At 52.7% G+C, this 13732-nt stretch overlaps 2 protein-coding genes across 2 annotated transcripts in view; one reads left to right on the top strand and one right to left on the bottom strand.

Annotated features, from left to right (window-relative positions):
* LOC146751483 (zinc finger CCCH domain-containing protein 4-like) overlaps positions 1-6568 on the top strand; it is a 33299-nt gene extending 26731 nt beyond the window's left edge. Inside the window, 1 exon segment of the mRNA XM_085534543.1 lies at positions 69-6568. Coding sequence (XP_085390669.1) covers positions 69-1441 — 1373 coding nt within the window. The 3' untranslated portion in view covers positions 1442-6568.
* On the bottom strand, positions 6450-13654 carry CCDC97 (coiled-coil domain containing 97). Its single transcript, XM_085534544.1, is given in 6 exon segments — positions 6450-7125; positions 8235-8379; positions 9536-9695; positions 9697-9782; positions 11114-11458; positions 13521-13654. Coding segments are annotated over 6 exon segments (864 nt in total). The 5' UTR covers positions 13540-13654; the 3' UTR covers positions 6450-7016.
* Between the last annotated feature and the right edge of the window lie 78 nt (positions 13655-13732).

Below are 13732 nucleotides of genomic sequence, written 5' to 3'. Positions count from 1 at the left end.
TTTTGGGGTTCATTTGATGACATTTGGGGCCCCCCCTTAATTAACACCACCCTAATGACCCTCCCCAGGTGATGCTGCCCTATGGTACTCCAGCGATGAGGATGAAGGTGGCAGCGTCTCATCCATCCTACGTACCCTCCGGCAGCAAAGCGGCGCTTTGGGGCCACCCCACCCTTCTATGGGGCCGCCCCCTGGTTCTATGGGGCCGCCCCACACCGCAGACCCCCGGCTTCAGAAAGCAGCAGCAATGGGAGGAGGGGGGCGACCAGCAGACCCCCGTCTGCGAGACCCCCGTTTGGCCCGGCACAAAACAGAACCATCTCACCCCAAACCAGAAGATTATCCCAAAACGGACCCGAATTATCCCAAAACGGAGCCGGATTATCCCAAAACAGAAGCGGATTATCCCAAAACGGATCCTCACAACCCCAAAACGGACCTTTCTCACCCTAAAACCGACCCCATCCCCAAATCACGCCTCCCCGACGAGGAAGACGACGCCGACCCCGAGCGTTCGTTACGGGACCGTCCCATCGTCATCCCATTGGAACCACCACCGGGACAATCACCGCGGGACCCCCGGTGTCACCGACAACGTTTCGCCCCCACCCCACGGGATCTCACCCTCATCAAACCCCCCTTCGCCCGCATGGTCTTATGGAGCCCCGAGGATCTCCTCCCTTTGCCCATCCCCATCCAGGATGTCACCGTCACCCCCGGCGGAGACCCCCGGTTACACCGTAGCGACCCCCGGCATCGAGCTCTCGCCGCCGACCCCGGTGTGATAACAGAACCCTCATCCAAGATACCGGATTTCGAGCTCTTATCTCGCATCCTCCAGACGGTGAGCGCCGGTGGAGGTGATAAACCAGCTGATATCACAGCTGATAAGCAACCCGGTGATAAAAGCACCGCCGGGCCCGGTGATAAACTCAGCAGCGATGCATTCCCCATTGATAAACCCATTGATAAACCAAGCGGCGCCGATCGCCCCAGCGACCCCCGCGTACGTAAACCCCCATCAGACCCCAGGCTGCAGAAAGCTGCAGCCAAACCCACCGAGCACGGTGAGTCGGGTGAGGATACGGGCGACGCTATGGGTGATGCTGGGACCCCTTTGGCACCCTACGACCCACGGTTGAGCCGTGGGGCGGCTCAGAGCCGGGTGTTGAGCGCTATCAGTCTATACGACCCGAGGACGGCGGTCAGTGACGGACGTGGGAAGGAACAACCCTACAGTCGTCGTTCGCCGTTGGCACAAGCGGAACCGGCACAGGATCGATACAACAGCTACAACAGGCCACGGCCACGGGGGGCGGCTGGGAACAGTGGGGGCAGTGGGGCAGCAGAGGGCACAGAGCAGGAGGAGACGGACAGCACCGCGTCGCTCAAGGATGTCTTCAAGGGCTTCGACCCCACGGCGTCGCCCTTTGGGCAGTAGGGGTGGTGGTTGTCGGGCTGTCATGGCAGTGGTTGGGTTGTAGGGGATGTGGTTGGGGTGTAGGGGTGGCTGTTGGGTTGTAGGGGCTGTGGTTGGGTTCTGATGGTGGTTGTTGGGTTGTAGGGGCTGTGGTTGGGTTGTAGGGGTGGTTGTTGGGTTGTAGGGGCTCTTGTTGGGTTGTAGGGGCTGTTGTTGGGTTGTAGGGGTGGTTGTTGGGTTGTAGGGGTGGTTGTTGGGTTGTAAAGGCTGTGGTTGGGTTGTAGGGGCTGTTGTTGGGTTGTAGGGGATGTGGTTGGGGTGTAGGGGTGGTTGTTGGGTTGTAGGGGCTGTGGTTGGGTTGTAGGGGTGGTTGTTGGGTTGTAGGGGTGGTTGTTGGGCTGTCATGGGAGTTGTTGGGTTGTAGGGGCTGTTGTTGGGTTGTAGGGGCTGTTGTTGGGTTGTAGGGGTGGTTGTTGGGCTGTCATGGGAGTTGTTGGGTTGTAGGGGCTGTTGTTGGGTTGTAGGGGCGGTTGTTGGGTTGTAGGGGCTGTGGTTGGGTTGTAGGGGCTGTTGTTGGGTTGTAGGGGCTGTGGTTGGGTTGTTGGGCTGTAGGGGCTGTTGTTGGGTTGTAGGGGCTGTGGTTGGGTTGTAGGGGTGGTTGTTGGGTTGTAGGGGTGGTTGTTGGGTTGTAGGGGCTGTGGTTGGGTTGTAGGGGCTGTGGTTGGGTTGTAGGGGCTGTGGTTGGGTTGTAGGGGCTGTTGTTGGGTTGTAGGGGCTCTTGTTGGGTTGTAGGGGTGGCTGTTGGGTTGTAGGGGTGGCTGTTGGGTTGTAGGGGCTGTTGTTGGGTTGTAGGGGCTGTTTTTGGGTTCTGATGGTGGTTGTTGGGTTGTAGGGGCTGTTGTTGGGTTGTAGGGGCTGTTGTTGGGTTGTAGGGGCTGTTGTTGGGTTGTAGGGGCTGTTGTTGGGTTGTAAGGGCTCTTGTTGGGTTGTAAGGGCTCTTGCTGGGTTGTAGGGGTGGTAGTTGGGTTGTAGGGGCTGTAGTTGGGTTTTGATGGTGGTTGTTGGTCTTTCGGGGTTGTTATTGGGCTGTAGGGTTGGTCATTGGGCTATAGGGGCTGTTATTGGGTTGTAGGGTTGGTCATTGGGCTATAGGGGCTGTTATTGGGTTGTAGGGTTGGTCATTGGGCTATAGGGGCTGTTAATTGGGTTGTAGGGTTGGTCATTGGGCTATAGGGGCTGTTATTGGGTTGTAGGGTTGGTCATTGGGCTATAGGGGCTGTTATTGGGTTGTAGGGTTGGTCATTGGGCTATAGGGGCTGTTATTGGGTTGTAGGGTTGGTCATTGGGCTATAGGGGCTGTTATTGGGTTGTAGGGTTGGTCATTGGGCTATAGGGGCTGCTATTGGGTTGTAGGGTTGGTCATTGGGCTATAGGGGCTGTTGTTGGGCTATAGGGGCTGATGTTGGGCTATAGGGCTGGTTGTTGGGTTATAGGGTTAGTCATTGGGCTATAGGGGTTATTCTTGGGCTGTCATGACAGTTGTGGGGCTGTAGAGGTGGTTGTAGGGCAGTGTTGGCCATCAGCAGTGGAAGGAGCAGCTGAAAATGAGTGAAAAAGGGCAGAATTTGGGACAAAGGAGAGCGTGGGATTGCGATGGTTTTTGGGGGTCAGGAAGTGGACTTGTATGGGGGTTATAGGGGAATGGTGGTGAAAGATACGGAGTTTGGGAGGGATGTTGTATGGAATGTGGGGGGAATAACCCAAAATGGGGGGAAATAACCCCAAATGTGGGGAAAATAACCCAAAATGGGGGAGAATAACCCAAAATGTGGGGAAAATAACACAAAATGTGGGGAAAATGGCCCCAGATGGGGGAGAATAACCCCAAATGGGGAAGAATAACCCCAAATGTGGGGAAAATAACACAAAATATGGGCAGGATAACCCAGAATGTGGGGAAAATAGCCCCAAAATTGGGGGAAATTACCCCAAAATATGAGAAAATAACCTAAAATGGGGGAGAATAACACAAAAAGTGGGGAAAATAACCCAAAAATTGGGGGAAATGACCCAAAATGTGGGGGAAAATGGGGTGAGATGTGGGGAAAAATGGGTAAAATATTGAAAGTATGGGAAAAATTGGGGGAAAAAGGGCAAAACTGGGGAAAAATGAGGTGAAATGTGTAAAATTTGGGGAAAAATTAATGGGAAATGTGTAAAAATAGGTAAAAATGGGGCAGAATGTGATGAAAATGACCCAAAATGTGGAAATTGTGGAGAAAATGAACCCAAATGGGGGAAATAATGTAAATTTTGGGAAAAAATAATGTAAAAATATGTAAAAAGTGGACAAAATGTGGTGAAAATGACCCAAAATGTGGGGAAAAACTTCCTGAATTGCCTCAAAACACCCAAAAAGCCCCAAAATCTTTGTAGAAATGGTGAATTTTGTCTTGGATTTGGGCTCATTTTGGGCAAATTTGGGTGGTTTTTGTGTTCCTGAAGACTCCCAGTCCCCAAAATGGCTGAAAATGACCCCAAAAATAACCCCCAAAATGGCCTCAAATGCCCCCAAAATGGCTTAAAATGTCTCAAAAAGCCCCAAACTGTCCCAAAAATATACCCCAAAATGGCTTAAAATGTCTCAAAAGGCCCCAAATGGCCTCAAACTGCCCCAAAAATCCCCTCCAAAATGGCCTCAAATGCCACAAAATGGCCGCCAAGAGCCACCAAAAAGCCCCAAACTGCCCCAAAAATACCCCCTAAAATGGCCTGAAATGCCACCAAAAAGCCCCAAAATGCCCCAAAAAGGGATTAAAATGCCCAAAAAGCCACAAAATGCCCCCAAAAATATCCCCTAAATTGGCTTCAGATGCCCCAAAATGGCCGCCAAAGGCCCCAAAATGGCCGCCAAGAGCCACCAAAAAGCCACAAACTACCCCAAAAATACCCCACAAAATGGCCTCAAATCCCACCAAAAAGCCCCAAAATGGCCTCAAATGCCCCAAAAAGGGCTTAAAATGCCCAAAAAGCCCCAAAATGACCCCAAAAATACCCCCTAAAATGGCTTCAGATGCCCCAAAATGGCCGCCAAAGGCCCCAAAATGGCCGACAAAAGCCACCAGAAAGCCCCAAACCGCCCCAAAAATACCCCCCAAAATGGCCTCAAATCCCACCAAAAAGCCCCAAAATGTCCCCAAAATGGCCTCAAATACCCCAAAAAGGGCTTAAAATGCCCAAAAAGCCCCAAAATGCCCCCAAAAATACCCCCTAAAATGGCTTCAGATGCCCCAAAATGGCCACCAAAGGCCCCAAAATGGCCGCCAAAAGCCACCAAAAAGCCCCAAACTGCCCCAAAAATACCCCACAAAATGGCCTCAAATGCCACCAAAAAGCCCCAAAATGCCCCCAAAAAGGCCTCAAATACCCCAAAAAGGGCTTAAAATGCCCAAAAAGCCCCAAAATGCCCCTAAAAAATACCCCCTAAAATGGCTTCAGATGCCCCAAAATGGCTGCCAAAGGCCCCAAAATGGCCGCCAAAAGCCCCAAAATGGCCGCCAAAAGCCACCAGAAAGCCCAAACTACCCCAAAAATACCCCCTAAAATGGCCTGAAATGCCACCAAAAAGCCTCAAAATGCCCAAAAATACCCCAAAAAGGGCTTAAAATGCCCCAAAAGCCCCAAACTGCCCAAAAATACCCCCTAAAATGGCTTCAGATGCCCCAAAATGGCCGCCAAAGGCCCCAAAATGGCCGCCAAAAGCCACCAAAAAGCCCCAAATTACCCCCAAAATACCCCCCAAAATGGCCTGAAATGCCACCAAAATGCCCCCAAAATGGCCTCAAATGCCCCAAAAAGGGCTTAAAATGCCCAAAAAGCCCCAAACTGCCCCAAAAATCCCCCCTAAAATGGCTTCAGATGCCCCAAAATGGCCACCAAAGGCCCCAAAATGGCCGCCAAAAGCCCCAAAATGGCCGCCGAAAGCCACCAAAAAGCCCCAAATTACCCCAAAAATACCCCCCAAAATGGCCTCAAATGCCACCAAAAAGCCCCAAAATGCCCCAAAATACCCCAAAAAGGGCTTAAAATGCCCAAAAAGCCCCAAAATGACCCCAAAAATACTCCCTAAAATGGCTTCAGATGCCCCAAAATGGCCGCCAAAGGCCCCAAAATGGCCGCCAAAGGCCCCAAAATGGCCGCCAAAAGCCACCAAAAAGCCCCAAACTACCCCAAAAATACCCCCCAAAATGGCCTGAAATGCCACCAAAAAGCCCCAAAATGCCCCAAAATACCCCAAAAAGGGCTTAAAATGCCCAAAAAGCCCCAAAATGCCCCCAAAAATGCCCCCTAAAATGGCTTCAGATGCCCCAAAATGGCCGCCCAAAGGCCCCAAAATGGCTGCCAAAAGCCACCAAAAAGCCCCAAATTACCCCAAAAATACCCCACAAAATGGCCTGAAATGCCACCAAAAAGCCCCAAAATGGCCTCAAATGCCCCAAAAAGGGCTTAAAATGCCCAAAAAGCCCCAAAATGCCCCCCAAAAATACCCCCTAAAATGGCTTCAGATGCCCCAAAATGGCCGACAAAGGCCCCAAAATGGCCGCCAAAAGCCACCAAAAAGCCCAAAATTAACCCAAAAATACCCCCTAAAATGGCCTTAAATGCCACCAAAATGCCCCAAAATGGCCTCAAATACCCCAAAAAGGGCTTAAAATGCCCAAAAAGCCCCAAAATGCCCCAAACTGCCCCAAAAATGCCCCCAAAATGGCCGCCAAAATGGCCGCCAAAAGCCCATTACCACAAAGTAACACGAACTTCCTCACTCCCACCCACCACAAATTTGGGTGAAATTCCACCAATTTTGGGCAATTTGACCCAATCCCCCCCAAAATAAATAGATAAAAGTGTTAGGGAAATTTGGGCCAAAAAAAGGCACTTTTGGGTGCGTTTCTCCCCTTTGTACAAAAAAATGCGTTTTTTTCTATTAAAAATCCCCATTTTTACACACAAAAAACCCCCAAAATCGGCATTTTTTGGTTGTTTTTTCTTTTATTATTTTTTTGGGGCAAAAAAAGCCATTTTTGGCTATTTTTGGTTTTTTTTTGTTTTTTTTTTTGCGACTTGTAATAAATTGTAAATAGCGCCGTCTCTTTTTTGGGTCTATTTCTGCTGCTTTTGGGGTCTGTGGGGTTAGAAGAAAATGGTGGTTTTTGTTAACGATGATCTGGATCCATTTTAGTGCCCTATAGAACCCCATAGTGCCCTATAGAGCCCCATAGTGCCCTATAGAACCCTATAGTGCCCTATAGAACCCCACAGTGTCCTATAGAACCCCATAGTGCCCTATGGAACCCTATAATGCCCTATAGAACCACATAGTGCCCATATAGGATCCCCATAGTGCCCTATAGAGCCCCATAGTGCCCACATAGGATCCCCATAGTGCCCTACAGAATCCCATAGTGCCCTATAGCATCTTATAATGCCCTATAGAACCCCATAGTGCCCTGCAGAACCCCATAGTGCCCTATAGAGCCCCATAGTGCCCACATAGGATCCCCATAGTGCCCTATAGGGTCCCCATGTGTGGGGCTCCCTACTCCAGCTGTGGGGCGGCCGCGGGCTCCTCCTCATCGAAGTAGCGCTCCTCGGCGTCGCGGGACTCGATGTCCAGGTTGTCCAGATCGGGGTTGTCATCCACCTGGCTATGGGGCAGGCACAATGAGCACCCCCCATAATGACCCCATAGACCCCAATGGCCCCATAGACACCCATGGCCCCACTACCACCCGTGTCTGACCTCATATCCCCCCATAACCCCCGTATCCCCCATATCTGACCCCATATACCCCATACCCGATCCCATATCCCCCATATCCCCCCACTACCCCCATATCCCCCATATCTGACCCCATATACCCCATACCCGATCCCATATCCCCCATATCCCCCCACTACCCCCATATCCCCCATATCTGACCCCATGTCTGACGCCATATACCCCATATCTCCCCATATCTGACCCTATATCCCCCCACTACCCCCATTAACCCCATATCTGACCCCATATACCCCATATCCCCCATATCAGACCCCATATCCCCCCATATCCCCCATATCCCCCCATATCTGACCCCATATCCCCCATATCTGACCCCATATCCCCCATATCCCCCCATATCTGACCCCATATACCCCATATCCCCTATATCTGACCCCATATACCCCATATCTGACCCCATATACCCCATATCCCCCCATATCTGACCCCATATACCTCATATCCCCCCATATCTGACCCCATATACCCCATATCCCCCCATATCTGACCCCATATACCCCATATCAGACCCCATATCCCCCATATCTGACCCCATATACCCCATATCTGACCCCATATACCCCATATCCCCCCATATCTGACCCCATATACCCCATTATCCCCCCATATCTGACCCCATATCCCCCCATACCCCCCATATCTGACCCCATATATCCCATATCCCCCCATATCTGACCCCATATACCCCATATCTCCCCATATCTGACCCCATATCCCCCCATACCCCCCATATCTGACCCCATACCCCCCATATCTGACCCCATATACCCCATATCTCCCCATATCTGACCCCATATCCCCCCATACCCCCCATATCTGACCCCATATACCCCATATCCCCCCATATCTGACCCCATATACCTCATATCTCCCCATATCTGACCCCATATCCCCCATATCTGACCCCATATCTGACCCCATATCCCCCATATCCCCCCATATCTGACCCCATACCCCCCCATTACCCCCCACCTGTAGTCGAAGTCCCCGTCGTCCCCATCCAGGAACTGCTGGTACATGCGGCTCTGAAACTCCTGGCGCAGCAGCTCCAGCTCCCCGGCATCGGGGACGTGTCGCCCTTCGGCCTCATCATCATCATCATCATCATCATCATCCTCTGGGGTGGGGGGAAAGGAGCCGTCCTGTCAGCCCCATTGATCCCAATGGGCCCCAGTCACATCCATTCCCCATTGACCCCAATGGCCCATACCATATACACATACCGATACCCCCATATCCCCCATATCAGACCCTATATCTCCCCACTACCCCCATATCTGACCCCATACCCCCCCATATCCCCTCATACCAGACCCCATATCCCCCCACTGCCCCCCATATCCCCCCACTACCCCCATATCTGACCCCATACCCCCCATATCTGACCCCATACCCCCATATCAGACCCCCAATACCCCCATATCCCCCCATATCTGACCCCATATCCCCCATTATCCCCCCATACCACACCCCATATCCCCCCATTACCCCAATACCCCCCATTACCCCCATATCTGACCCCATATCCCCCCATTGCCCCCCATATCCCCCCATATCAGACCCCATATCCCCCCATATCTGACCCCATACCCCCCATATCTGACCCCATACCCCCCATTACCCCCATATCTGACCCCATAACCCCCATATTCCCCCATATCTGACCCCATATCCCCCCATATCCCCCATATCTGACCCCATATCCCCCCATATCCCCCATATCAGACCCTATATCTCCCCACTACCCCCATATCTGACCCCATACCCCCCAATATCCCCTCATACCAGACCCCATATCCCCCCATACCCCCCCATATCCCCCCACTGTTCCCCATATCCCCCATATCTGACCCCATACCCCCCATATCCCCCCATATCTGACCCCATACCCCCCATATCTGACCCCATACCCCCCATATCCCCCCATATCTGACCCCATACCCCCCATACCCCCCATATCTGACCCCATACACCCCATATCCCCATATACCCCCCATATCCCCCCATATCTGACCCCATACCCCCCATATCTGACCCCATACCCCCCATATCTGACCCTATACCCCCCATATCCCCCCATATCTGACCCCATACCCCCCATATCTGACCCCATACCCCCCATATCTGACCCTATACCCCCCATATCCCCCCATACCAGACCCCATATCCCCCCACTACCCCCCATATCCCCCCATACCAGACCCCATACCCCCCATACCCCCCATATCTGACCCCATACCCCCCATATCCCCCCATCTCCCCCCATATCTCACCCTCGCTGTCCCCCTCCCTCATCCTCTGTCTCTGCAGCCGTTCCTGCACCGCAGCCTCATCCACCGATCTCAGCAGCACCGCAGCCCACGTGGGGGTCCCGTGGGGGGGTCCCGACCTTTGGGGGTCCCATGGGGGTCCCGTTGGGGGTCCTGGGGGGGGTCTCGGTGTCTCGGTATTGACCGATGTAATGCTCATAGAGCAGCGGCTCCCGAGCGCGCATCTCCTCCTCACTGAAGTATTCGCCTCCTGTAATGGGGGGGGGGATACAAATTGGGGGGGGGGGGTGAAATATGGGACCCCATAAGGGTCTCAAGGACCCCATAAGGATCCCATAAGGACCTCAAAGACCCCATAAGGGTCCCATTCAGGCCTCAAGGACCCCACTTGGGCCTCAAGGACCCTATAAGGGTCCCACAAGGGTCCCATTCAGGCCTCAAGGACCCCATTTGGACATCAAAGACCCCCATCCCCCCAATCCCCCATACAAGGACCCCAAAGACCCCCTATCCTCCCCCTATCCCCCCTCAGACCCCCTACAAGGACCCCATCCCCCCCTATAAGGACCCCAAAGACCCCCAGCCCCCCCAACCCCCCTCAGATCCCCTACAAGGACACCAAAGACCCCCTATCCCCCCCCTCAGACCCCCTACAAAAGACCCCAGCCCCCCTATAAGGACCCCAAAGACCCCCCAGCCCCCCCCCCAGTCCCCCCTATAAGGACCTCAAAGACCCCCAGCCCCCCCCAGCCCCCCTATAAGGACCCCAAAGGCCCCCTACCCCCCTATCCCCCCTCAGACCCTATAAGGACCCCAAAGATCCCGTATCCCCCCATATAAGGACCTCAAAGACCCCCAGCCCCCCCCAGCCCCCCTATAAGGACCAGCCCCCCTACAAGGACTTCAAAGACCCTCAGCCTCCCCCTATCCCCCCTCAGGCCCTATAAGGACCCCAAAGACCCCGTATCCCCCCTATAAGGACCCCAAAGACCCTGTATCCCCCCTATAAGGACCCCAGAGACCCTGTATCCCCCCTATAAGGACCCCAGAGACCCCGTATCCCCCCTATAAGGACCCCAAAGACCCCCAATCCCCCCTATAAGGACCCCAAAGACCCTGTATCCCCCTATAAGGACCCCAGAGACCCTGTATCCCCCCTATAAGGACCCCAGAGACCCCGTATCCCCCCTATAAGGACCCCAAAGACCCCCAATCCCCCTATAAGGACCCCAGAGACCCTGTATCCCCCCTATAAGGACCCCAAAGACCCCCTATCCCCCCTATAAGGACCCCAAAGACCCCCCATCGTTCCCCCAATCCCCCATACAAGGACCTCAAAGACCCCCCAGCCCCCCTATAAGGACCCCAAAGACCCCCTATCCCCCATATAAGGACCTCAAAGACCCCCAGCCCCCCCTATAAGGACCCCAAAGACCCCCTATCCCCCCTATAAGGACCCCAAAGACCCCCTATCCCCCCTATAAGGACCCCAAAGACCCCTAGCCCCCCCTCAGACCCCCTACAAGGACCCCATCCCCCTATAAGGACCCAAAGACCCCCTATCCCCCCCCATAATCCCACCCGCAATCAGCTGCCTCAGCGCCGCGTATCTCCTGTTCCTCAGCCTGGTTCTGTCTCCCCTCCTCTTATTCCACCTCTTGGTCCCATCTCGGTCCAATCCAGGTTGGTTCCGACCCTTCATCCTCCCCCAATAAGAGCTGGTTCTGGATGGTTCTGGTTTGGGGTCCGGTTCTGTTGGGTTCAGGTCTTGATCCATAGGGGCTGTGGGGTCCCATTGAGCCATGTAGGGTGAGCTGAGGGTCGGTTCTGGGTCTTCATTTGTGGGTCTGGGGTCCGGTTCTGTTGTAGGGTCCGGTTCTGGCGGGTTCGGGTCTCCATTGGAAGATATAGGGACCCATTTAGAAGCTATAGGGTCCCCATTGAAAGATATAGGGAGACATTTAGGAGCTATAGGGTCCCCATTGGAAGATATAGGGAGACATTTAGGAGCTATAGGGTCCCCATTGGAAGATATAGGGACCCCCTTTGATCTTATGGGGTCTCTATTGGAGGATATAGGGACACACTTGGACTCTATAGGGTCCCCATTGGAAGATATAGGGACCCACTTAGAAGTTATAGGGTCTCCATTGGAAGATATAGGGACCCAATTGGACTCTATAGGGTCCCCATTGGAGGATATAGGGACCCCCATTGATGTTATAGGGTCTCCATTGGAAGATATAGGGACCCACTTTGACCTTATGGGGTCCCTATTGGAAGATATAGGGACCCACTTGGACTCTATGGGGTCTCCATTGGAAGATACAGGGACCCAATTGGACTCTATGGGGTCCCCATTGGAAGATATAGGGACCCCCTTCGATGTTATAGGGTCTCCATTGGAAGATATAGGGACACACTTGGACTCTATAGGGTCCCTATTGGAGGATATAGGGACCCATTTAGGAGCTATAGGGTCCCCATTGGAACATATAGGGTCCCCCTTCGATGTTATAGGGTCCCCATTGGAAGATATAGGGACCCCCTTTGATCTTATGGGGTCCCTATTGGAAGATATAGGGACCCAATTGGACTCTATAGGGTCCCTATTGGAGGATATAGGGACCCATTTAGGAGCTATAGGGTCCCCATTGAAAGATATAGGGACCCACTTAGAAGTTATAGGGTCCCCTATTGGAAGACATAGGGACACACTTGGACTCTATAGGGTCCCCATTGGAGGATATAGGGTCCCCCTTTGATGTTATAGGGTCTCCATTGGAAGATACAGGGACCCCCTTTGATCTTATGGGGTCTCCATTGGAAGATATAGGGACCCAATTGCACTCTATAGGGTCCCTATTGGAGGATATAGGGACCCATTTAGGAGCTATAGGGTCCCCATTGGAAGATATAGGGACCCACTTCGATGTTATAGGGTCCCCACTGGAAGATATAGGGTCCCAATTGGACTCTATGGGGTCCCCATTGGAAGATATAGGGACCCCCTTTGATGTTATAGGGTCTCCATTGGAAGATACAGGGACCCCCTTTGATCTTATGGGGTCTCTATTGGAGGATATAGGGACACACTTGGACTCTATAGGGTCCCTATTGGAAGATATAGGGACCCATTTAGGAGCTATAGGGTCCCCATTGGAGGATATAGGGAGACATTTAGGAGCTATAGGGTCCCCATTGGAAGATATAGGGACCCCCTTTGATGTTATAGGGTCCCTATTGGAAGATATAGGGTCCCCCTTTAATGTTATAGGGTCCCTATTGGAGGATATAAGGACCCACTTCGATGTTATAGGGTCTCCATTGGAAGATATAGGGACACACTTGGACTCTATAGGGTCCCCATTGGAAGATATAGGGACCCCCTTTGATCTTATGGGGTCCCTATTGGAAGATATAGGGACCCAATTGGACTCTATAGGGTCCCTATTGGAGGATATAGGGACCCATTTAGGAGCTATAGGGTCTCCATTGGAAGATATAGGGACCCACTTAGAAGTTATAGGGTCCCTATTGGAAGACATAGGGACACACTTGGACTCTATAGGGTCCCCATTGGAAGATATAGGAACCCAACTGGACTCTATAGGGTCCCTATTGGAGGATATAGGGAGATATTTAGGAGCTATAGGGTCCCCATTGGAAGATATAGGGACCCCCTTTGATGTTATAGGGTCCCTATTGGAAGATATAGGGACCCAATTGGACTCTATAGGGTCCCTATTGGAAGATATAGGGACCCATTTAGGAGCTATAGGGTCCCCATTGAAAGATATAGGGTCCCCCTTCGATGTTATAGGGTCTCCATTGGAAGATATAGGGACACACTTGGACTCTATGGGGTGCCCATTGGAAGATATAGGGACCCCCTTTGATGTTATAGGGTCCCCATTGGAGGATATAGGGTCCCATTTAGAACCCACCCGACCCCATTTCAAAGCGACACCACCGCAACCCTCCTCACCCGTTGCCTCCGCCGCCATCTTGGAGTACGTCACTTCCGGCGCGACTAACACCCCCCACCCGCCCACTTCCCACAACTTCCGGCGCGTTTTGATTCCGTCCCCATTTAGCGTCCGGTGCGCACTAGTAGCGACTCACTTCGGTTCCGGGTCATTTTGGTTACGCCCCCCCCCCAAAAAACCTTTTACCCCCCCCCTTCATTTTTTAAGTTAA

The sequence above is a fragment of the Coturnix japonica genome, unplaced genomic scaffold (genome assembly GCF_054131305.1).
Source record: "Coturnix japonica strain WE unplaced genomic scaffold, WE-NBRP24 Scf085, whole genome shotgun sequence".
Lineage (NCBI taxonomy): Eukaryota > Metazoa > Chordata > Aves > Galliformes > Phasianidae > Coturnix > Coturnix japonica.
The sequence above is the reverse complement of the archived record's forward strand: the minus strand, read 5'-3'. Positions and strand labels throughout refer to the sequence as shown.